Source organism: Anomaloglossus baeobatrachus, chromosome 2 (genome assembly GCF_048569485.1).
Source record: "Anomaloglossus baeobatrachus isolate aAnoBae1 chromosome 2, aAnoBae1.hap1, whole genome shotgun sequence".
NCBI lineage: Eukaryota > Metazoa > Chordata > Amphibia > Anura > Aromobatidae > Anomaloglossus > Anomaloglossus baeobatrachus.
The window spans coordinates 641,509,430-641,536,053 of NC_134354.1; the positions used below are offsets into that span (position 1 = coordinate 641,509,430).

The 26,624-nt window shown below is 47.3% G+C and overlaps 2 protein-coding genes across 2 annotated transcripts in view; one reads left to right on the top strand and one right to left on the bottom strand.

Moving 5' to 3' along the window:
* LOC142291957 (tubulin alpha-1B chain) overlaps positions 1-26,624 on the bottom strand; it is a 114,786-nt gene that overhangs the window by 14,558 nt on the left and 73,604 nt on the right. The gene's annotated exons all lie outside the window — the stretch shown is intronic.
* LOC142292420 (uncharacterized) lies at positions 123-24,633 on the top strand. Its single transcript, XM_075337766.1, has 4 exons — positions 123-239; positions 9,274-9,424; positions 9,507-10,552; positions 24,629-24,633. The coding sequence occupies exons 1-4, from the start codon at positions 227-229 to the stop codon at positions 24,631-24,633; spliced, it is 1,215 nt and encodes a 404-aa protein (XP_075193881.1). The 5' UTR covers positions 123-226.

Here is a 26,624-nt window from a genome sequence, read left to right on the forward strand (position 1 = left end):
TGTGATATATACTGTATATAGTGTGCTTGAAGTGTGTTCAGTTGTTTCTCTGGGAGGTTTCTGTGTGATAATATGACCCAGAATAGAAATTAGGCACAAAATTAAGGTTTAATAACATTTAATCAGCCGTCCTTCTCTGACCTCAGCAGCCATACCCCAGGAGAAGCAACGAGTATTGCAGATCGGTCCATAATTCCTGCTTCAGTCTCCTCCACCAGAAGCAATCATGGATCCAATGCGTAAGACTTATCTGTATTTTATTCCAATTATGTTATACTATATTTGTTTGTACGTGTGTCTTTTTTATAATTTAATATTTTGCTACCTATCGTACCACTGTATTGTTTTATATATTAAATATAAAATGTAATACATTTGTTTCCTTTCTGCTCTAAACATAGCCACAAAACCTGAAGAGGTAGAGAATATCTTGGTTAGGTTACCCTGTCTTTGCCAGCATACAAGAAGAATACCTATTAGGTGCACGGTAAAGCTGGTGCAGGCGTCTCGCTGGACTACCAAAAGCTTGGGTGGTGGCAACGAAAAGTGTGATGTGGATGTGAAAACTAATTATGCGGTGCGCTTAGTTAATTGTCAGTCTGTATTGCAATAGGTGAGCGGATGAGTGAGTGTGGAAACCAGAGTCCATTTTTACTGTAGTATCTGAGGCACGTATGTCGCGAGTGAGTGGTGTACGTGATGAGTTGGTTGGTGGCAGTAGAGTGCTTTTCTTGATATAATATACACAGGCTATTGCCTTTATGTTGTGGCTGTTATTCGGTGTATTATATACAAAACAGTCACCAGGTAGATTATATTCTATCTCATGGGTTGCTATAGACACTTTTTTTTAATTGAAAAATATAAACTGAACCTATAGGTTCCCATAGGCATGTACAGTTAGGTCCAGAAATATTTGGACAGTGACACAATTTTCGCGAGTTGGGCTCTGCATGCCACCACATTGGATTTGAAATGAAATCTCTACAACAGAATTCAAGTGCAGATTGTAACGTTTAATTTGAAGGTTTGAACAAAAATATCTGATAGAAATTGTAGGAATTGTACACATTTCTTTACAAACACTCCACATTTTAGGAGGTCAAAAGTAATTGGACAAATAAACCAAACCCAAACAAAATATTTTTATTTTCAATATTTTGTTGCGAATCCTTTGGAGGTAATCACTGCCTTAAGTCTGGAACCCATGGACATCACCAAACGCTGGGTTTCCTCCTTCTTAATGCTTTGCCAGGCCTTTACAGCCGCAGCTTTCAGGTCTTGCTTGTTTGTGGGTCTTTCCGTCTTAAGTCTGGATTTGAGCAAGTGAAATGCATGCTCAATTGGGTTAAGATCTGGTGATTGACTTGGCCATTGCAGAATGTTCCACTTTTTTGCACTCATGAACTCCTGGGTAGCTTTGGCTGTATGCTTGGGGTCATTGTCCATCTGTACTATGAAGCGCCGTCCGATCAACTTTGCGGCATTTGGATGAATCTGGGCTGAAAGTATATCCCGGTACACTTCAGAATTCATCCGGCTACTCTTGTCTGCTGTTATGTCATCAATAAACACAAGTGACCCAGTGCCATTGAAAGCCATGCATGCCCATGCCATCACGTTGCCTCCACCATGTTTTACAGAGGATGTGGTGTGCCTTGGATCATGTGCCGTTCCCTTTCTTCTCCAAACTTTTTTCTTCCCATCATTCTGGTACAGGTTGATCTTTGTCTCATCTGTCCATAGAATACTTTTCCAGAACTGAGCTGGCTTCATGAGATGTTTTTCAGCAAATTTAACTCTGGCCTGTCTATTTTTGGAATTGATTAATGGTTTGCATCTAGATGTGAACCCTTTGTATTTACTTTCATGGAGTCTTCTCTTTACTGTTGACTTAGAGACAGATACACCTACTTCACTGAGAGTGTTCTGGACTTCAGTTGATGTTGTGAACGGGTTCTTCTTCACCAAAGAAAGTATGTGGCGATCATCCACCACTGTTGTCATCCGTGGACGCCCAGGCCTTTTTGAGTTCCCAAGCTCACCAGTCAATTCCTTTTTTTTCAGAATGTACCCGACTGTTGATTTTGCTACTCCAAGCATGTCTGCTATCTCTCTGATGGATTTTTTATTTTTTTTCAGCCTCAGGATGTTCTGCTTCACCTCAATTGAGAGTTCCTTAGACCGCATGTTGTCTGGTCACAGCAACAGCTTCCAAATGCAAAACCACACACTTGTAATCAACCCCAGACCTTTTAACTACTTCATTGATTACAGGTTAACGAGGGAGACGCCTTCAGAGTTAATTGCAGCCCTTAGAGTCCCTTGTCCAATTACTTTTGGTCCCTTGAAAAAGAGGAGGCTATGCATTACAGAGCTATGATTTCTAAACCCTTTCTCCGATTTGGATGTGAAAACTCTCATATTGCAGCTGGGAGTGTGCACTTTCAGCCCATATTATATATATATAATTGTATTTCTGAACATGTTTTTGTAAACAGCTAAAATAACAAAACTTGTGTCACTGTCCAAATATTTCTGGACCTAACTGTATAGAGTTTCTGCAAATTTGGCATATAAGTAGCCATAGATGTATCTACAGATCACCCTGAACAGTCCCATAGGTGGCCATACTTCTGTCTTTGTGTGGCAACAGATTTACTTTAGACCCGCAACACACATCTGTTTTTTTTGTACGTGTGCGGTACGTATTTGCACGTACCTGTTAGGACCAGGTGGACGGGCAGACCCAGGAGGTGGATCCACTGGGCTGAACACCTCACCGAAGGCAAGGTGTCCGGTAGCCGGAGCACTACAGGTAGCAGAACAGTCCGTTCAAAGGAGTGGAGTGTAGAAGTCCCTGGGACCACGGAGTCACTGAAGGTAGTCCGGGTGACGGAGCTCAGGTTCGGAGGCCGAGATGTTGTCATGCAGAGTCCGGAACCAACGGAGCGAGAAGACGGGTCACCACAGGGATCAGAGATGGTATGGACTGACGGGATGGCGGACAGTCACCGTTCGGGGTTCGGGAATCGTCAGGACCGGATGGCGAGGCAGGAGCGGCTCTAGGAGAGAGATAGGTAAGTATGCCAGAAGACACAAGGATACCTGACTCCTAGCTTAGCAAAACATGAAGAACAGGCCCCGCCCACTTGGAAAGGATCCCCCTATATACCCTGTACCTGATCCTTCAATATCCTGTTGGAGGACACTGGCCCTTTAAGAGAGGGTCAATGACCGCGCGCGCGCCCTAATGCACATGCGCGAGGCCCGGGTGCCAGAAGCCAGAGCAGAGAGCGGTGAACAGGAGGCAGGAGAGCTGGGCTGGAGCCGAATTGCCGACGGGCGCCGGGAGCGGGGGCCGGGCTGCCTGGGGACCGCAGATAATGGAGCATGGAGGCTGTGGAGCGGGGGACGCCTGGCAGAGGAGCCGGGGAGCAAGGCAGGAGAGCCGGGGAGCGTGGCAGAGGAGCCGGGGAGCGTGGCAGGGGAGCCGGAGAGCGTGACAAGGGACCCGGGGAGCGTGACAGTACCCCCTCCCCCACGCCCCCCTCCCCGCAATTGGGACAGGAAGGCACGTATCAGGGGAGTACCCACATTCTCCCGGGGTTCCCAGGACCTATCCTCAGGACCATACCCTGCCCAGTCCACCAGGAAGAACTGTCGGCCCCGTACGGTTTTCATGGCCACAATATCCCTTACCGCATAGATGTCATCATCAGCAATAGGAGGAGGAGCAGAACTGGCAGCAGCGGAGAAGGGACCAAGGACAACCGGCTTGAGCAGGGAGACGTGGAAGGAGTTGGGTATTCTCATCGTGGCCAGGAGCTGCAGCTTGTAGGAGACCTCATTTATTTTGCTGAGGACTTTAAACGGCCCGATTTAGCCAGGGCCCAGCTTGTATGATGGTAGCTTCAAACGGACGTACTTGGAAACAAGCCAGACCAGATCTCCTGGAGAGAAACACGGAGGATCCAGACGCCTCTTGTCTGCATGTCTCTTCATCCGCCGGGAAGCACGTCCAAGGGACGCCTTGACAGAGTCCCAAATTGTTGCAAAGTCACGGACTACAGCATCAGCAGCAGGGACATCCGAGGAAGAGGATACAGGTAATGGGACGGAAGGCTGAAGTCCGTAAACGACATGGAAGGGAGAGCTGGAGGAGGCCTGTCAGTCTCAGAGACATAGGTCTTCCCGGGCGGTATCTGGGCCAGGGTGACAGGGGCCACCGGAATGATTTTACTAGGGCAGATGATGGGCTGGGATGTCTCCTCCTCCTGCTCCATGGGCATGAATGACCTGGACAAGGCATCTGCTCGTACATTCTTGTCCACGGGTCGAAAATGGAGCTGAAAATCGAACCTGGCAAAGAACAAGGACCACCTGGCTTGCCGTGGGTTCAGTCGCTGAGCGGACCGCAGGTATTCCAGGTTCTTGTGGTCCGTGTAAATGATCACGGGGTACACTGCTCCCTCCAGAAGGTAGCGCCATTCCTCCAGAGCCAGTTTGACTGCCAATAACTCTCGGTCACCGATGGTGTAGTTGCGTTCAGGCGCTGAGAAGCTCTTGGAGTAGAAACCGCAAGTAACCATCTTCCCGGAGGAGGACTTCTGCAAGAGCACTGCTCCGGCTCCCGAGGAAGAGGTATCCACCTCCAAGGTGAACTTTCGGTTTAACTCAGGACGGTGGAGCACAGGGGAGGAAGCAAATGCCTGTTTCAGGGAGCCAAACGCGGCGTCAGCCGCAGGTGACCAGTCCTTTGGATTAGCCCCCTTCTTGGTCAAGGCGGAGAGAGGTGCAGTCAGAGCAGAGAAGTGAGGGATGAACTGACGGTAATAGTTTGCGAATCCCAGAAAGCGTTGGATTGCCTTCAGTCCGGAAGGAGGGGGCCAGTTGAGAATGGAAGAGACCTTCTCCGGGTCCATCTGCAGACCGGTATCGGAGATTACGTAACCCAGGAAGGGAAGAGAAGACTGCTCGAAGACACACTTCTCGTACTTGGCGTACAGACGATTCTCTCTCAGTCTTTGTAGTACCAGCTGCACGTTCTCTCTGTGGGTCTGGAGGTCCGGAGAAAAGACCAGGATATCATCAAGATACACCACCACACAGACGTAGAGAAGGTCCCGGAACACGTCGTTCACCAATTCCTGAAAGACTGCTGGTGCGTTACACAGGCCGAAGGGCATCACACAGTATTCGTAGTGCCCATCGCGAGTATTGAATGTGGTCTTCCATTCGTCCCCAGAGCAGATGCGGACCAGGTTGTAGGCACCCCGAAGATCCAACTTGGTAAACACACGAGCTCCTCTAAGCCGATCAAACAATTCGGGGATGAGCGGCAGGGGGTATTTATTTTTCACGGTGATTTGGTTCAATCCCCGGTAGTCAATGCATGGGCGTAGGTCGCCCTCTTTCTTCTTAACGAAGAAGAAGCCTGCTCCAGCAGGAGAGGAGGATCTCCGAATGAATCCCCTTGCCAGGTTCTCCGTGATGTAGGTAGACATGGCCCTTGTTTCAGCAGGAGACAGCGGATATATCCGTCCTCGAGGTGGTGTAGTTCCCGGGAGTAGGTCGATGGCACAGTCGTAAGGACGATGTGGCGGCAGTACCTCTGACTCCTTTTTATCAAAGACGTCCGCGAAGGACCAATAGGCCGAGGGCATTCCCGGTAGGGACTCCGGAACCGGAGGTCGTCGGATGGGCTGTGTAGTCTTCAGACAGTTCTCGTGGCAAGAGGAGCCCCATCGGGTGATTTCACCAGTACCCCAGCTGACTGACGGTTCGTGTGTCCGTAACCAGGGGAGTCCCAGCAGGATTTGATGAGACATGTGTGGGAGGACGTAGAGAGCGATGTTCTCGGTGTGCAGGGCACCGATACGTAGTTCCACCGGCTTGGTGATCCACGAGATGGTGTCAGAGAGGGGTCTCCCATCTACAGAGGCAATCACGAGGGGTTTGTCGAGTGGAGTAACAGGCACCTGGTACTTGTCCACCGTGGCCTGCTGGATGAAATTGCCTGCTGCCCCGGAATCGAGGTACGCCTCGGCCGTGAACCGCGTCTCTCCCATTGTCACTTGAACAGTCCACGTAACCAGGTCTGAGAGAGTCCCAGCACCTAGGGTGGCCTCTCCTACCAGCCCTAGGCTTTGGCGTTTCCCGGCCTCTCTGGACAGGAGCGTAGAAGGTGTGTGCCCTCTCCACAGTAGAAGCAGAGGCCCTTGGCGAGCCGTTCTGCTCGGCGTTGTTCGGACTGCCGCAAACGGTCAATCTGCATGGGCTCGTGGACAGAGACACCAGACGACGTTGACTGAAGTACAGCGGGCTTCTGCAGAGGAGAGGAATGCCGTATCGGCCGTCTCTCACGGGACACCTCTTTGGATCGTTCCTGGAATCTGAGGTCCACGCGGGTGGCTAGTGCGATCAGGGCATCCAGAGTAGAAGGAACATCGCGGCCTGCCAGCTCGTCCTTAATACGACTGGAGAGTCCTTCCCAGAAGGCGGCGGTGAGGGCTTCATTGTTCCACCCCAATTCTGAGGCCAAAGTGCGGAAGCGGATGGCATACTGCCCCACCGTCATGGTCCCCTGACGTAGCCTGAGGAGTGATGAGGCGGATGCGGCGGCACGTCCGGGTTCGTCAAAGGTGGTTCTAAACGCCTGCAGGAAGTCCTGGATGTTAGTGGTTACAGGGTCCTCCTTTTCCCACAAGGGGTTCATCCAGTGCCTCACCCTCTAGATGGGACATCACAAACGCCACCTTGGCTTGGTCGGAGGCAAACAGGTGCGGAAGCAGCTTGAAATGGAGGGAGCACTGGTTTAAGAATCCTCTGCAGGTCTTGGGATCTCCGGCATATCGGGGTGGAGAGGCCAAGCGGAGTTTAGAAGCTTCCGAGGGAGCCGCCACGGGAACCGTGACCGTGGACTGTGCAGTGGTAACCTGAGATGCCAGGGACGTGGCAGTTGCTTGCAGCGTGTTCAGGCGGGTATCCACCGAGGTCATGAAGGCCAGCATGCGGGACTGAGTCTCGCGCTGTCGTCCGAGTTCCTGCTGCAAGTTGCCCAGCTGGGCCGCTAGTGCTTCGGCGGGATCCATGGCCTGTTCTTACTGTTAGGACCAGGTGGACGGGCAGACCCAGGAGGTGAATCCACTGGGCTGAACACCTCACCGAAGGCAAGGTGTCTGGTAGCCGGAGCACTACAGGTAGCAGGACAGTCCGTTCAAAGGAGTGGAGTGTAGAAGTCCCTGGGACCACGGAGTCACTGAACGTAGTCCGGGTGACGGAGCTCAGGTTCGGAGGCCGAGATGTTGTCAGGCAGAGTCCGGAACCGACGGAGCGAGAAGACGGGTCACCACAGGGATCAGAGATGGTATGGACTGACGGGATGGCGGACAGTCACCGTTCGGGGTTCGGGAATCGTCAGGACCGGATGGCGAGGCAGGAGCGGCTCTAGGAGAGAGATAGGTAAGTATACCAGAAGACACAAGGAGACCTGACTCCTAGCTTAGCAAAACACGAAGAACAGGCCCCGCCCACTTGGAAAGGATCCTCCTATATACCCTGTACCTGATCCTTCAATATCCTGTTGGAGGACACTGGCCCTTTAAGAGAGGGTCAATGACCGCGCGCCCTAATGCGCATGCGCGAGGCCCGGGTGCCAGAAGCCAGAGCAGGGAGCGGTGAACAGGAGGCAGGAGAGCCGGGCTGGAGCCGAATTGCCGACGGGCGCCGGGAGCGGGGGCCGGGCTGCCTGGGGACCGCAGGTAATGGAGCATGGAGGCTGTGGAGCGGGGGACGCCTGGCAGAGGAGCCGGGGAGCGAGGCAGGGGAGCCGGGGAGCGTGGCAGAGGAGCCGGGGAGCGTGGCAGGGGAGCCGGAGAGCGTGACAGGGGACCCGGGGAGCGTGACAGTACCGGAGACACGGAGACCCATGTTATTCAATGGTAGATGGCACACAGACGTAAAATCACATGAAACGTGTGTCCGTGTGGTAAGTACGTGTGTGCGCTTTTCTACACGGACGACATGTCCGTTTTTGTCCGGCAGCACGCAGGCACGGACCCGCGTTAGTCTATGGGTTCGTGCCTGCACGGACCGCACACGGAGTATGTCCGTGTTTAGCACGTATCGTCCGTGTCCGTTTTTCTTTACAAAATCTGAAACACTTGTTACCAATCTATCAGGTCAATTGATGGCCATTAATTTTGGCGCCAAACATACATTTCCTGTCTCATTTGCACGCCAGACAGCAGCTGGGCACCTGTCCTCTCACTGCAGGGGAACTTTGAGCACAGAGAACAACACAGGTACTGAGTATGGCGCCCAGAATCGATACAGAGAGGCTGATTGGAGAAATAGAGAGGCATCCAGAGCTGTGGGACACACGTGTTGATGGCTACCATGACAGGTTAATGGTGGAACGAGCATGGATGTCTGTGGCAGAGCTAGTCTACCGTAGGAATGGATGGTCTCAATGTACCCCTGGAAGGAAAAATAGATATGGTGAGTACAGATATTTGCATTGCTTCTGTCTTTACCTACATGCGCACATTCTGTAGGCAGATTATATCCATATTTGTATAGTTTGTTTGGCATGTATTAATGGGCCTGACTCATTTTGAGCCACACTGGAGACTCACAAACAGGAGAGTGTAGTTTTTTGGCCTTTTGAACCATTCAATGCAGTTTTCTAGTAATGTCAGCATGTGTATATGTGGCCTGCAAAGCATTTTATGCATGTACAAAAGGCATTTCAGGGTGGTCAAGCAACAATTAAACATGTTAGAAATATATTTGTGTTTTCAATTTTGTGCTTTTTCTAGTGTAAATGTGCTGTGAAATGTCTATACATTTTGAGTTGTATTTTTATATTTGGTTTATTATGCATGTCCCTTGGTGTCACCATGTCTGGAATGGTAACAGTAATGTGTAGTGTATAATGGAAAATCTTTGAGGAACATATGGCACTTCATGGGTTTATAGACATTTTGTTTCTCATGGCTTACTGAAGGTTTTTTTTTTATTTTTGTAAGTAAAAAAGGAGATAAATGATTATACAGTGGTTTAATCTTTTTACTGGAAATCTTGTTTACTTTGTCATGCTTATTGTGTTATTACGTCACTATATGAGTGTCATGGGTTGTTGTTTTCATACACATGGATGTGTGTTCCAATTTATTTAAATTGCTGCAATACAAGAATAATGTTTTATTTTTTTATTGTTCAATTGTTATAATTTGTGACCTTATTATACAATTTTTTGTTTTTAAACAGTAGATCTTGTTAAACGGCGATGGCGCTCAGCACGTGACCAGTTCAGAAGAGAATATAACCCAGTGGCAACCACAGCTGCCGCAGCCAAAAAGAAGAAATATGTCCGTTATGAAAGACTCAGCTTCCTCATGCCCATTATGGAAGTACCAAAGTAAGTTTAAACCATTACATCACATGGCGTTTTTTTTTTTTAAATGCACACATTAATTGGTTTTTTTTTTCTTTCTTCAAAGTACAGAGGATAATCTAGAAGATAGTGAGGAAGCCCAGTCAGTAGTATTAACAGCGACCTCTGCTTCCGAGATGGAGCCTACCTCATATCAACCACCAACAATCCCCAACACCAGCCAGCCAGACGCAGAAGAAATGTCTTCTGATTTCGGTTTGGGAACAAGTCAATCCACTAATGTAATTCCAGGCCAGTCTACAGAGCAACAAAGTGGCCCTTCACTAGTTCTTGCAGAGAGTAGTCCACAGCAACATGCAGTCACACAGCCAAGAATATCAACTAATACCCTGCGCACAGTAGCCCAATCTATCCGTGGTCGCAGACATAGGCGTTATGAAGATTTACGTTCCCTGACAGATATCATTGATACCAGAATAATACACATAATTAATTCACTGATACCAGAGAGTGATGAAGAGAGATTTTGCCGCTCCCTTTCTCCCTTTCTTGCATTGGTTCATGCTGATAGGCAGGACAGATTGAGGGCGTCTTTAATAACACTAATATTTGCTACCCAACGTGAGCCAGAACCCATATATTGTTTTGAAGTGATAGAGCAATGGAGATCTAATCCACGTGGTGCACACACAAACACAACCCAACAAACTGTGGAAACCCAAACTGATGAACGTTACTCTAATTTTCAACTAAATCCTGTAGTGCAACAAACACATATACAGTGTCCATCTTCTTCTATGGGAAGTGATGTACAAATTAGGCCAACAATTGTCCCACACCAAACAGGTACATTAATGACACAAAGGCCATCTCAACAGCCATCATTTGTCCCACAAGTACCCCAACAGACACCAATGCAAACCTCTTTTAACTATCCTAGTATTGTTAGTAATGTTCATAGACTACCTCAAATGTTTCAACAACCAACATCCTACCATGTTCCTAATAATCCACAACAACAGTACTTTCAACATCAGACTTACCCAACTAACTTCACATACACACATACTCAGCCTCTTCCAACACATCATTATGTACCACCTACACTTGGTCTCCCATCTGCTCAAACAACTGCATCATTATTTGTTTCAAGTACAACAACTGTTACTAGTGGAAACACTGATCAGTCACTCACTACAACATCTAATGTTGTGCAGCAAACATATTCTGTAGGTGTCAATGCAATGGAGACTACACAGGAAAGCATCAGTAGCCTAGAGGATTTAGTTGAATCATAATGTGATATTGTATGTATTTTACATTTTGGTATGTTTTCTAGGGTATTGCTGGTCGGAAAACATTTCAAAATGTAACACATTACTTACTCTATATGCATGGGGTCATATTTGTGTTTTCCTTTCCAAAGATTCAATAGAAATTACTCTATCACTTCAAAAACATTACCTGCCTGTTAGAATGTTGCCTTGCTCTGGACATGTTGTTTGGACCATCCATTAGAAAAAACTGGGTTTAGGGAAAAAATGCATGCACATAAACTACTACACTAACATTCAGACACCTTTATTATTAAAAATCCAGCCACTATGCAGTACTACATATGGTCTGGTCCCATACTTGTATTCCAATAGTGTCAAACAAATTATGTTTGCGTGACATTATTGCATAATAAAGTATGGTGTTTTGTATGGGCTAATGTCCCTGACAAAATTCTGTAAAAAAAAATAATAGAATACAGGGTGTTTTGCAAAAGATAACAGACATACATAGGTTCAATAAAATATCTGGACTAATTTTTTCAAATCCAATTTGCCATATTTTTATTAGTCATGTACATTCAGTAGTACTGTTACTTGCAAAACAAAAATTCCTGATTTTATAGCAATAAAGTTAAATCACAATAGCTTATTGGGACCACAAACACAACCAACCAACAAAAAAACCCACAAATTATACCTATGTATGGTCATTTTCTCTTTTGTATTACATATGTGTTTGTGATTATGTAACCAAGTGATAAAAAACTATAACAATGTCAAATTTATACATGACTATGGTGATTTAAACTAAAATAATCTTTAAACTGATTCCTCACTTGTAGACCAGAAGTGGACACATTGGTTCTAACACTACCATTCTCTACAAATGGTGCATTTAAAGCTGGCAACTCCTCAATGTCTTCGTCATTGCTTTCATGTAATCTACAGTAATTATGTAACACATGTAGCTTTACTGACAGCCTTGACGGTGGTTGGTTGGAGTTGGATGGTGGTTTGATAAATGCGCCATCTTGAGGCCAAAATGCCAAAGGCACGTTCAACATAGCAACGTGCTCTGGCCAATTTGCTATTAAATAGGGCTTTTGATCTGTCCAGCCCCCTTCTGGGATATGGACGCATCAAATGCCTAGACCAGGGGTGGGGAACCTCCGGCCCGCGGGCCGCATGCGGCCCGCCATGACCTTTTATGTGGCCCCCGGGCAGATTCCCGGGGGAGGCAGTGCTGGTGCTGTCACCGCGGTCTTGCTGCCGCCGGCCCTTTAAATCCACACATTGCTGTTTGTGCTGCAATGTGTTCTCCCGTCGGCCAGTGCCAATTGTGGGCGGGTCTACAGCAGCCTCAGCTTCCAGCCTTGTGTGTCCGCCCCCTGCCCTCCGGAGATCAGTGCCATGCCTTCTCCTTCTGATGCAGTGTGTCCGGCTCCTGCACTCCGGTGATGTGAGTGCAATGCTGCTGTGAGTCCAGCGCCGACCCTCTGCTGCTATGTGCCCTGCCCAATGCTTTGTGCCTCCCCACACCAGTTCTGTAAACCTTCTCCCCCAGAGTTGCATGAAACTCTCAGCGCAGTGTGCCCCCCAATGTCCTGTGTGCACCCCTCCCCCAGTCCTGTGTGCAGCCCCCCAATGTCCTGTGTGCACCCCTCCCCCAGTCCTGTGTGCAGCCCCCCAATGTCCTGTGTGCACCCCTCCCCCAGTCCTGTGTGCAGCCCATCACCCAGTAGTCCTGTTTGCACCCCCCCAAACCTGTGTGCACCCCTTCCCCAGTCCTGTGTGCAGCCCCCCAATGTCCTGTGTGCACCCCCACACAATCCTATGTGTAGCCCATCACCCAGTCCTGTGTGCACCCCCCCAGTCCTGTGTGCATCCCCCCCAGTCCTGTGTGCACCCCCCCAGTCCTGTGTGCACCCCCCAGTCCTGTGTGCACCCCCCCCAGTCCTATGTGCACCCCCCCAGTCCTGTGTGCACCCCCCAGTCCTGTGTGCACCACCCCCAGTCCTGTGTGCACCCCCCCAGTCCTGTGTGAACCCCCCCAGTCCTGTGTGCACCCCCCAGTCCTGTGTGCACCCCCCCAGTCCTGTGTGCACCCCCCCAGTCCTGTGTGCACCCCCCCAGTCCTGTGTGCACCCCCCCAGTCCTGTGTGCACCCCCCAGTCCTGTGTGCACCCCCCCAGTCCTGTGTGCACCCCCCAGTCCTGTGTGCACCCCCCAGTCCTGTGTGCAGCCCCCCCAGTCCTGTGTGCAGCCCCCCCAGTCCTGTGTGCAGCCCCCCCCAGTCCTGTGTGCAGCTCCCCCCCAGTCCTGTGTGCAGCCCCCCCCAGTCCTGTGTGCATCCCCCCAGTCCTGTGTGCAGCCCCCCCCAGTCCTGTGTGCAGCCCCCCCCAGTGATGTCTGTGCCTCCCCCCCAGTGATGTCTGTGCCTCCCCCCCAGTGATGTCTGTGCCTCCCCCCAGTGATGTCTGTGCCTCCCCCCCAGTGATGTCTGTGCCTCCCCCCAGTGATGTCTGTGCTTCCCCCCAGTGATGTCTGTGCCTCCCCCCAGTGATGTCTGTGCCTCCCCCCAGTGATGTCTGTGCCTCCCCCCAGTGATGTCTGTGCCTCCCCCCAGTGATGTCTGTGCCTCCCCCCAGTGATGTCTGTGCCTCCCCCCAGTGATGTCTGTGCCCCCAGCCCCTCCAGTGGTGTCTGTGCCCCCAGCCCCTCCAGTGGTGTCTGTGCCCCCAGCCCCTCCAGTGGTATCTGTGCCCCCAGCCCCTCCAGTGGTGTCTGTGCCCCCAGCCCCATGCCCCCAGTTAATTAATTGCTTCACCCAATATAGCAGGGTCATTTAAACATTGATAATTTTGTGCGGCCCCCGAAGGTTGGTAGAAATTTCCAAATGGCCCCCGACAGAAAAAAGGTTCCCCACCCCTGGCCTAGACAATGCAAACCCCTGATCTGCAACCATGACAAAAGGAACAATAGGGCCATTATTACCAGGCAATGGTCTTGGTTCAGGCAAACTTAAACTATCAGACATTAATCGTCTTGCTAAACGTGAACTTCTGAAAATGCGTGCATCTGAGGCACTGCCATAGGCCCCAATATCAGCAAATAAAAAGCAGTCGTTTGTATCTACCATGGCCAAAATAACTACAGAAAAAAACTTATGATAATTAAAATATCTTGATGCAGAGTTAGGTGGTTTCTTCACTCTAATGTGCTTTCCGTCAATGGCGCCAATACAATTAGGGAAAGCTGTTTTCTCCAAAAATTCTTCAGAAATGTGCATCCATTCCTGTGTTGAAGGCAGCTGCATGACATGATGCCTAAGGGTTTCCCAAAGCACAGTGCAGGTATGCAGGATAATCTTGCCAATTGTAGACCTTCCCAATAAGAATTCGAAATGTAGACTGCTGATGGATTTCCCGGTTGCAAGGTAACTGAAATAGAAAAAAAACATGACATTACTTTGACTATTCATGAAAGTTGTTTTTCAAAACAAATATTTGTGTCATCCAATGACTGGCGAGATACTGTGTATGACTATTATTTTATTGCTTTTGTTGGAAAAACATGTGTTGATATTTACTTTCCATATTGGAAAAATAATTACTTTTCTGTTTAATAAACAAGATTGTTTGATTTATGACTCTTGTTTCTTTAATTTTGGTAGAGATAGAATGGTAGATGTGCGCACTCAGATCATATTTTAAGATTACAATGAGGTTATGTGATCTATATAAATTTTCAGCAAAACAAATACCTAAATTTAAAATTACATAATTTCTACAAAATGATGCCTTTTGAGATTTAACATGTATTTCAAAATAACAGATAAAGCATGAGTATACATGACAACACCTACCGTGAAGTCACCAACAGTCGTTCCTCAGGGGAGATGCTGAGGCGCATAGAGGTGTCCTGATGCTTCAAACGATAGTACACAATGCCAAGGATGTTGTCAAATGAATTCATGGTGAGATGGCAGTAGGCTTGGAATTTTGGTGGAAATTTCCGCATTTCGCCATAGAGAATATTAAAATGCCCATGTGTTTTCCTGAGCTTCACAAGGGGGGGAATCCACATCCTTCTCTCCAGTGGTGGCTCTTCTTCAATCATATGTCGCCTAACCCCAAATCTCCTAGATATCAACCAGAGCAAATACATGGTTGCTTCATTGGAGAGAGACATTTTGGAGTGTGTATAATGTGAGAATGAGCTCAGAAGCCATGTTTTTAAAGGTTTTTTAAGCAAACTAACCAAATTGGGTAGTTAATTGACCAATTTAACACACCAGGAGCACATTATGATGGGCTAACAAGGTTATTTGTGTGAAAATATGGATCTGAAAAAACGGACGGCACACGGACTGCACACGTACGTATTTTATGTCAATACGGACATTCCACATGCACACACAGCTCGCATACGCCATCACATGGATGCTATACGTACCGGAGAAACGCCCCTAAAAATGGAACACGGACCCGAAAAACGAACCGTGAGACACGTACTTTTTTTTGCGGAAGTGTGTTTTAGGCCTTAAAAGGGTTTTTTGGTTTTATCTTTTTCTCTATGCCCTAACACTTGCACTAGAGAAAAATAATAAAATCAGGGTTTTCTCAGCCTCAATATGTGCTGCTATGCTTCTCTGCTGCTGCCCTGATCGGTAATGACAGGCTACTCCTGGACATCATGACTGCAGCGCTCGTGACTGCTTGAGCTAATCAGAGCCCAGTGACTGGAGTTGTTACGCCGCAGTCATGTCACCATTGCAACCTTCCAAAAGAGACAAGGGACAGCGATAGAGAAGATTCTGGACCTGTGGAGGATGAACAAACCCTAATTTTATTATTTTTCCTAGCTCAAACCTCTGCGCATAAAACTATTTGAAAAAGAAAGTCCCACTGCTTGGGCCACACCTGCCCATCAGGTGGCCATAGACTTGCCTACATTTTGGTTAGTAAATATTAAATAAAAATAAATCTTTATTTTCATATAGTGCCAACATATTCCGCAGCGCTTTACATACATCAGGAACACCAGGAACACTGTCCCCATTGGGGCTCACAATCTAAATTCCCTATCTGTATGTCTTTGGAGTGTGGGAGGAAACCGGAGTACCCGGAGGAAACCCACGCAAACACGGGGAGAACATACAAACTCCTTGCAGAGTTTTTAATATTAGAGAGTGTAGGTACTATCCCAACTGGGTACACCTTGACGTTTGGTGGGATAGCTTTATGCTTTTTTTGATCAAAAACAGTGTTTACTAAGTACCCTATGTTTATATGCACTATGCTTTTATTTAGTTACAGCAGGGTATGTTTTCACAATTTTTTTTTCCTTGGTTTCTCTTAGTCTCATGGCCAGTGTGAACATAGTCTCACAAGTTCCATGTATACCATCTCATACTCCGGCTCACTTTTTTGTTTTTATGTAGTTTTTTTGTATTCAGTACAAACAGGGAGTGGCCCCCTTCTCAGCGAGCTGGACATTTCATTCTGTGAATCCCCCTGACTGTGTGTGTCCTGTTGGGACCCGGTCGCTCTCAGCCCTTAGCCACATTGAGGCCTATTTTAGACCCATGGTAAGGTTTTAATATTAGAGAGTGTAGGTACTATCCCAACTGGGTACACCTTGACGTTTGGTGGGATAGCTTTATGCTTTTTTTGATCAAAAACAGTGTTTACTAAGTACCCTATGTTTATATGCACTATGCTTTTATTTAGTTACAGCAGGGTATGTTTTCACAAAAATTTTTTTTCCTTGGTTTCTCTTAGTCTCATGGCCAGTGTGAACATGGTCTCACAAGTTCCATGTATACCATCTCATACTCCGGCTCACTTTTTTGTTTTTATGTAGTTTTTTTGTATTCAGTACAAACAGGGAGTGGCCCCCTTCTCAGCGAGCTGGACATTTCATTCTGTGAATCCCCCTGACTGTGTGTGTCCTGTTGGGACCCGGTCGCTCTCAGCCCTTAGCCACATTGAGGCCTATTTTAGACCCATGGTAAGGTTTTAATATTAGAGAGTGTAGGTACTATCCCAACTGGGTACACCTTGACGTTTGGTGGGATAGCTTTATGCTTTTTTTGATCAAAAACAGTGTTTACTAAGTACCCTATGTTTATATGCACTATGCTTTTATTTAGTTACAGCAGGGTATGTTTTCACAATTTTTTTTTCCTTGGTTTCTCTTAGTCTCATGGCCAGTGTGAACATGGTCTCACAAGTTCCATGTATACCATCTCATACTCCGGCTCACTTTTTTGTTTTTATGTAGTTTTTTTGTATTCAGTACAAACAGGGAGTGGCCCCCTTCTCAGCGAGCTGGACATTTCATTCTGTGAATCCCCCTGACTGTGTGTGTCCTGTTGGGACCCGGTCGCTCTCAGCCCTTAGCCACATTGAGGCCTATTTTAGACCCATGGTAAGGTTTTAATATTAGAGAGTGTAGGTACTATCCCAACTGGGTACACCTTGACGTTTGGTGGGATAGCTTTATGCCTTTTTTTGATCAAAAACAGTGTTTACTAAGTACCCTATGTTTATATGCACTATGCTTTTATTTAGTTACAGCAGGGTATGTTTTCACAATTTTTTTTTTTTTTTTCCTTGGTTTCTCTTAAATTCCTTGCAGATGTTGTCCTTGGTGGGACTCGAACCCAGCACCCCAGCGCTGCAAGACTGCAGTGCTAACCACTGAGCCACCATGCCGCCCTATATTGAAAAACACTGCACTCTCTTTTTTGTAAATGAAACAAAAATTATTTTTTCTTTGCAAAATTTGTGAATTTATTCTGTGGCGACAAAAATAAATCAACGTTTCGGCCGTACAAGGCCTTTGTCACATACAGTCACTCTAAAGAAGGATTTTTTAAAAAAAAAAAGAATTGAAGAAAGAATCCCACACAAATAAATTGTATGGAAAGTCCCCTGGGGGAGGTCTTATTTGTATACTTTACAATTTTGTGGTTGTAAGGACCAAGAATTTTGTTGTACCGGTGGTGGTCTCTAGTGATCAAAATTCCCAGTGGAGGGTTTCCGTAGTAGATTATACCTTCTGGAAGTTGTTTTGGATCACTAAGCCTGTAAAGGATTAGTACTTGTATATTATAATGGTACAGGGTACCTCCATCTGATGGTTGGTTTAGATCACCAGGACCATACAGAGTTAATAGTAGTGTGGTATACTTGGGAAGGTGGCACACAGATGGAGAGAACCCACCTTACCACTAAGCACAATTGCTAAAACCCCATATTCCAGGTGATAAAGAACAACCAGTCGATGGTATCGCCCAATATTATACCCAGGGTCGGACTGGGGTGTGAGGGGCCTACCAGGGAAATTGCCTCTAGGGGCCCGCACTATAACTACTGTAAGACTATGTGCGCACTTACCGGATTTTGCCGCGGATTTTCCGCGGATTTGCTGCATGTTTCGCTGCAGAAAATGTTCATAACATCTCTGCAGTGAATCACCAGCAAATCCTATGGAGAAAAAAAATCCTGTGCGCACTGGGCGGAATTTGACAGCTGCATGTTTTGCTGCGGGAATCCCGCAGCAAAAACAAGTGCATGTCACTTCTTTTCCGCACATCGCTGCGGGATTTCACTCCATTGACTCAATGTTAATCATGAAATCCCGCAGGGAATAACGCAGGCAGCAAATTCTGTGCGGTTCACCGCGTTTTCCTGCGTTATTCCCTGCGGTATTTCGCGGTTTACCTCCGGTAATGTGCATCGCTTGTCTGCGGTTTTGCAGGGAAGTGATGTCATTACAGGAAGAGGAAGCGGAGCAGAGAGTAAACACAAACACAGATCACAGACACATCACAGAAATAGAACACAGACACAGACACATAGAACACACATAGAAAGAAAACGGAAATATAGGAAAAAAAGAACGTGGGCTCCGCTGCATATTTACCGTCCAGCCGAGGTAAGCACACAGCGGCGGCCCGGTATTCTCAGGCTGGGGAGGGAGAGGGGCAGGGATAATGTCCCCCGCCTCACTCCCCCTCCGGCAGCCGAGAATATCAGCCGCAGCTGCCCCGGCACTGTCGCATGCATTATGCGGCACTACCGGAGTGTCCTCGGCTCTTCTTGCCACCGTGTAGCAGTGGTGGCAAGGTAATACAAGGGGTTAATGATGGTGGGGGACCACCGCCATTAACTCCAGGCTTGATCATGGCAGCGTCTATGTGACAGCTGACATGATCAACCCGTAAGTAAAGTGAATAAAACACACAAAAATCCTTTATTTTAAATAAAACAAACAAGCCTCGTTCACCATTTTATTAACCCCCCCCCCAAACAAAGCTCCGGCGTAATCCACCGCTCCGGCTCCGGCGTCCTGCACTGCTGACATCCAGCCGCGACTGTCACAGACACAGGCTGAATGCAGCAGAGAGCAGAGGTAATTACCGGTCATTTCCCACGGCCGGTAATGTGAACTCACTGCCGACCGTGGGAAATGCAGCGATCTGTCATCTATCTATCCCTCTATCTGTCTGTCTATCTATCTATCCCTCTATCTATCCCTCTATCTATCCCTCTATCTATTCTTCTGTCTATCTCCTATCTCAGAATTAAATGACTTTTTTTTTTTTTTTTTTCAATGTGCTTTATTGCATTGAATGCAATAAAGCACATCCCAACCCGCACGCGGCAAAACCGCGGCAATACCGCGAATAATACCGCGGTAAAACCGCAGCAAACCGCGGCAAACCGCATGCGGTTTTCGGGTGCGGTTTCCCGCGGTTTTTTACCGCGGGTGCGGTAATCTTTGAGGGCTTGCGGAATTTTCTCAAGAAAATTCCATTTCCCAGTGCGCACATAGCCTAAACGTTTTTATTACTTGTATATTTTCGGCTTCTCTCAGTATAACGTGAGCCTATTAGCAAACTCTACAGTGCGCAGAAGAGCTCTGTCCTGTACCTGTAGATATCACAGGATTTCTTGTAGCATTTTATGTGGTTAATAATGGAATCTGTTATTTACAGTCAGTCGCAGTTTTTCTTACACACGGACATTCCTTGTCCTAGGAAAACCACCGAGTCCATCAGCCAAACAATAATCAAAGAGAAGCAGAACGTTATCCAGCATCTTCATATGGAAACATTTACTAACATTAATCCCCCTCTGCCGTCATCTATCTGGGAAATCCCCTGTAAGGGTGCGTGCCCTGCCGTCCACGATCAGTGTTTGCAGCATGTTGGCTGTAGCATGGTTCAGCTGCATCCAAAACGCTGCGTTGTAAGTGCAAGCACAGTGGAGGGATTTCCACTCAATACACTTTTCCATTTGGAGACTCTGGTGAATATTTGTCTTCACTATAGTTTCTAAACTAGTGTTACATGTTGGATAAACCCTTCTCTAGTCCTGTGTATTCTGACAACACTGCTCTATAGACAGATCAGGCTTTTTTTTTTTACACATACAGTATACAGAAGCTCCTCCTGTACTATCATCACGTATAGAGGCCCCCTGAAAAGTAATTACATATAGCCTAAGATAATGACACTGACACTGGGGGTACAGGATAATGACACTGACACTGGGGGTACAGGATAATGACACTGACACTGGGGGGTACAGGATAATGACACTGACACTGGGGGTACAGGATAATGACACTGACACTGGGGGTACAGGATAATGACACTGACACTGGGGGTACAGGATAATGACACTGACACTGGGGGTACAGGATAATGACACTGACACTGGGGGGTACAGGATAATGACACTGACACTGGGGGTACAGGATAATGACACTGACACTGGGGGTACAGGATAATGACACTGACACTGGGGGTACAGGATAATGACACTGACACTGGCGGTGCAGGATAATGACACTGACACTGGGGGTACGGGATAATGACACTGACGCTGGGGGTACTGGATAATGACACTGACACTGGGGTACAGGATAATGACACTGACGCTGGGGGTACAGGATAATGACACTGATGCTGGGGTACAGGATATTGACACTGACACTGGGGTACAGGATAATGACGCTGATACTGGAGGTACAGGATAATGACGCTGACACTGGGGGTACAGGATAATGACGCTGACAGTGGATGTACAGGATAATGACGCTGACACTGGGGTTACAGGATAATGACGCTGACACTGGGGTTACAGGATAATGATCAAAACCAATTCAATTAGAATGGGAGTATTAAAGCAGAATAAACCAAAGAAAAAACTCCTAAAATGATTATTTTATTAATATTAGTATTAAAATCGTTATATATAAAAGCTGAATCGCTTCTAGCATCTGAGTATTATAGATCAGTAATGTAAAGGTGAGTGTGGAAGATTGAGACGACTAGTGGGGTTAGTGATGGTAGTCTCTTAACTATAGGTAAACCAGCTAGATAGTTATAGTTTAGAGGTAGTCATCCTATAATTAGGGAATAGGGGGTTATCTCTCCCTCCCTTTTTGCCTACCTACCAGCGGAGGTGCACCATAAGGTTTTGGGTACCCCCCGCTCCTCGTCGTCTCCCCCTAGTCTCTCCCTGCACCTACCAGTTGCCAAGGAGGCACCCACCACCAAGAAGAGATAATTAGTGCCAATAGTCACAGGTCAAGTATATTTGTTTTACTTGGATTGCCATAAATATGACAGCCAAAGAAACTGCACAGGCAAATAAGTCTGCACAGTCATAAACAGGTGTTACTAAAAATGTGTAATCACAAAGTCTAAAGAGAGAAAATAAAATAAGGAACCCCAGCAGGGATGACTTATCTGCTGGGATCATCCAATGATATATATCCCGACGCGTTTCCCCCCTATTTGGGTTCACTTAGGGGTTCATCAGGGGAATTCAAAGGTTTCATATCCAATCCAAAGGTATTTCCTCTAAATATAAATATAGTTTCAAAATCAGATAAGTGTGATATCCACAAACAGTACACATTCTCAGCAAGGACAGCTGTTAGAAACCGGACAAATTGCATTCACATACCTTGGACGTTCTAATAAACTTGTAATTTTCCAAAGCGACAACAGTGGCCTATGGTGCAGGGCAAGTCGTCTTCCATGCGGCTGCAGGCTAGGTAAATCCCGCAGTGCCGTCTATCTGTGAGACGTGCTGCCTCCCGTGGCAAGCTCAGCCTTTTAAATATACAGGTATTTCCCGCTCAAACAATGCGTCGGTAAGTGACGCTGCGCCGGAAATACATCATTTTACCATACTGACGTTGCCGCTCATGCGCAGTTACAATGCCCAGGACGTAATTTTTAACTCCTCCTCTGTCCTGCGTGGAAGTGCTGGGCCGGTCAAGTCCCGACGTGCCAGCACATCTGCGCATGCTCGGCAGAAATGGCAGCGTCATATACCGTGACGCTGGGCTACTACGAATAATTTCCAAAGTGCCGGTGCCACTGCGCCTGCGCCACTGATGTAACATGGTTATAGGAAGAAGAGGATTTACAGGACGCAAATGCGTTCTCTCTTCCATGGAGAGCCATGCCGCATTCAATTTTCAGAGCGCATCTGCGCCATTTAGACCCCGTATTTGGATCTATATAGTTAGACCCAGTCCAGAAGACCCATCATCCACCAACTTAGTACCACTAGATAAAAATGAGGGCATAGGTGGAAAGGGGGTGGGGCTGGGGAGGGGGGGGTTGGGGTGTAAGGAATATAAATGTGTGTACAAAGAGCTGAATTAACAAATATCAGCCCATATGACGGGCAAGTACTCCCTATAAATCATTCAGAGCTAATAGTTAGTATGCTGACAAGAGGCCTCCCCTCTATTCGGGGTTATACCATTTTGTCCAGAAAGGACTATCCCTATAGAGAGTTAATGTGACTATAACAGAGCACAGTGATCCATCTATACCAGAGCAAATGCTCTGGCAGCAACAAATAGTATCATTTAAATTCCTGGCTTGCATATTTAAAAGAAATCCCTCTCAGGTATAGCAATCTCAGGCTGGAGAAACTAGATAAAGCTAGCATAGCTTAAAACCTCATTAAGCCCTCTTGGATTGACAGTGTCCAATAGGAATGTCCATCGCGCTTCCCTCTGGAGAATTTTGTCATCCCAGTTTCCTTTCCTGATTGGCATCGGAACTACCTCAATTCCCTGGAACGGTATACTTCCAGGGTTTCCCTGATGGCACATGTTGACATGTCTGGCTATAGGTGTGTCGCGTTTATGAGTAATGTCGCCTAGATGTTCACCTATGCGTATACGTAGTTGACGTCTTGTTTTCCCAATATAGCTAAGTGGACATGTACATGTGCACCTATACACCAGACCTTCAGTCCGACAGTTTATAAAGTCTCTGATGTGAAAAATTCTTCCAGAACTGAGATTCATAAATGTTTTACTCTGGTCTATATAATGACAGAATTTACAAGAGCCACATCTAAAAGTGCCACAAGGCTTTCTATCAAGCCAAGTTCCTGGTACTTTTTGTGGCATATAGTGGCTATGTACCACATAGTCTTTTATTGTCTTCCCCCTCCTATAGGTGATACTAGGGTAGGGGGTAATGTGTTCACTTATATCTGGGTCAGATCTCAATATTCCCCAGTGCCGTCTCAGGATGTGCATGATCTTAGTATTTTGGTCATCAAATGACCCAATCAGTCTGGTGATCTGTTCTTGCTCTGGTCCTGGTTTCTTTGTCAACAGTGTTGCCCTCCTTTGGTCACGCGCAGACTCAAAAGCTGTCTTGATAACATGTTCAGGATATCCCCTATTTCTACAGTTATCCCCAAGACTCCTTGACTTCTGTTGGAAGTCATAGAGGGAGGAACAGTTTCTCCTAAGTCGGAGAAACTGCCCCTTGGGAATCCCCCTCCGTAGGGTCATAGGGTGGTAGCTCTCCCATCTTAACAAGCTGTTTGTCGCTGTCGGTTTACGATATATTGTTGTATCTAGGGTGCCATCATTGTTTTTTATCAGGAGAATATCCAGAAATGGCAACCTGTCACCCCCCACTTCACAGGTGAATTTAAGTCCAAGATTGTTATCATTCAAGTATGCCACAAAGTCTAGAAATGATTTTGCTCCCCCTTTCCAAAGGACGAGGATGTCATCTATGTAACGACCCCAGAAAATAATCTGGGGGTTCCACTTGACATCCTCGTCCCCAAATACCACTACATCCTCCCACCAGCCCAGGTACATGTTAGCGTACGTGGGAGCACATGGGATCCCCATCGCTGTACCTCTGAGCTGGTGGTAGAATTTGTTGTGGAAGGTGAAATAGTTATGAGTGAGTATAAAGGTAAGGAGCTCTAGCACAAAACAATTATGTTCTTTAAATTGTACCCCTCTAGTCTCAAGGTAGTATCTTACCGCTTGGATACCATTATCGTGATGTATACAGCTATACAGCTGTTCAACATCAATTAATGTAAGAATAGTGTCGTTGTCAACATGTATCCCGTCCAATTTCCTGAGTAGGTCCGATGTATCCCTTATAAAGGAGGGTTGCGTGTTCACGAAAGTACGTAGCACCTTGTCTAGATAAATACTGGGGTTTTGCCCAATAGCATCAATACCTGATACTATGGGACGTCCCCTCAGGGGGTATAGGCCCTTGTGGACTTTTGGTGTAGAGTAGAAAGTCGCAATCGTGGGAAACTTAGGGACAAGAAAATCCATCTCGTCTTTTGAGATGAGGGCTTTCTCGAAACCTTTCTGTACAATTTCAGTGAGGGTCGTCTTATATTCCAAGGTGGGGTCTGTAGGCCAAATTGCGTATGTGGATTTATCAGATAGAATTTGAAGACACATGGAACGATATCTTTCTGTATCCATAATTACAATGTTTCCCCCTTACGTTACTGATCTATAATACTCAGATACTAGAAGCGATTCAGCTTTTATATATAACAATTTTAATACTAATATTAATAAAATAATCATTTTAGGAGTTTTTTCTTTGGTTTATTCTCTTTTACAGGATAATGACCCTGACACTGGGGGTACAGGATAATGACCCTGACACTGGGGGTACAGGATTATGACCCTGACACTGGGGGTACAGGATAATGACACTGACACTGGGGTACAGGATAATGACACTGGAGTACAGGATAATGACACTGACACTGGGGGTAGCAATGGGCCCCCCAGCCTTCTGTACTCTAGCAATGGGCCCCCAGCCTTGTGTACTCTAGCAATGGGCCCCCCAGCCTTGTGTACTCTAGCAATGGGCCCCCCAGCCTTGTGTACACTAGCAATGAGCCCCCCAGCCTTGTGTACTCTAGCAATGGGCCCCCCAGCCTTGTGTACTCTAGCAATGGGCCTCTCTTCCTGTCCCCTATTATGCCATTGTTCACACACACACACACACACATTCTCACCTGTCCTCCATTCCTGCGCTGTCCTTACCTTACCAGTCCGCAGGCTCATGGACCCCTCCATGATCTCGTCCGGTGCACGGAGCCGCTGCTGCAGGATGCCATCATGGCTTTACTGCAGTTAAATGCTTTGCGGCGTCATAAAGCATTTAACTGCAGTAAAGCAATGAAGTCAGCCTGCAGCAGCGGCTGCGTGCACCGGACGGGTCACTGAGGGGGTCTGTGGCTTGCGGTCTGGAGCACCGCGGGAACAGAGGAGAACAGGTGAGAATGATTTTTTTTTTTTTTCTTCGGCTCCTTCTGAGCGCCTACCGCTTCCTCTGCAGCCCTGCGCGTCCTCTCCTCTGCTGCTTCGGCGACGGCAGTGTGATGACGGCCGCTGTGTCGGTGCGGGGATGAGCAGCTCCTCCGCCTCCTGTCACCGGCCGCACTGTTCACATGTACGCGCGTCTGAAGGATGCACGTACATTTGAATAGCGCGCGGTGCAGGACCTACGGTGAGTCACATGACTGTCTGTGATGTCACCACAGGTCCTTCTGCATCCGGAAAAACTGCAGCGATTGTACAGAACTTGTGCTATCGCTGCGTTTGTAATTGAAAGGCTGGGGGGCCCTCAGAGCGTGGGAGGGGGGGGTATCAGAGCGTGGGGGCCCTGCCCAGTCTGCCGCACATAACGCCGGCCGTGAAAAACCGGCGGCCCCGCGGCGCTGTACACAGCTCCGCACTAATTAAGGCACGTGGGGCCCACTGAGGGCCCGAGGCCTACCGGGGGATTCCCCGGCGGGCCAGACCGAGCCTGATTATACCACACTACTATTAACCCTGTATGGTCCTGGTGATCTGAACCAACCATCAGATGGAGGTACCCTGTACCATTATTATATACAAGTATTAATCCTTTACAGCCTTAGTGATCCAAAACAACTACCAGAATGTATAATCTACTACGGAAACCCTCCACTGGGAATTTTGATCACTAGAGACCACCACCGGTACAACAAAATTCTTGGTCCTTACAACCAAAAAAATTGTAAAGTATACAAATAAGACCTCCCCTTGGGGACTTTCCATACAATTTTTTCGTGTGGGATTCTTTCTTCAATTCTTCCTTTTTTGAAAAAAATCTTTCTTTGGAGCGACTGTATGTGACAAAGGCCTTGTATGGCCGAAATGTCAATTTATTTCTGTCGCCACACAATAAATTCACAAATTTTGCAAAGAAAAAATCATTTTAGTTTCATTTACAAAAAAGAGAGTGCAGTGTTTTCAATATATATGACTTGGACCACAATCCCCTCCAGTGAACCTCTGAATCTTAAGGCCGCTTTACACGCTGTGATATTTTGACCGATATCGCTAGAGTGCACACCTGCCCCCATCGTTTGTGCGTCACGGGCAAATCGTTGCCCGTGGCGCACAAAATCGTGCGGACCCGTCACACTACTTACCTGCCTGGCGACGTCGCTGTGACCGGCGAACCACCTCCTTTCTAAGGAGGCGATTCGTTCAGCGTCACAGCAACGTCACAGCAGCGTCACTGAACCGCCGTCCAATAGAAAAGGAGGGGCGGAGATGAGCGGGACGTAACATCCCGC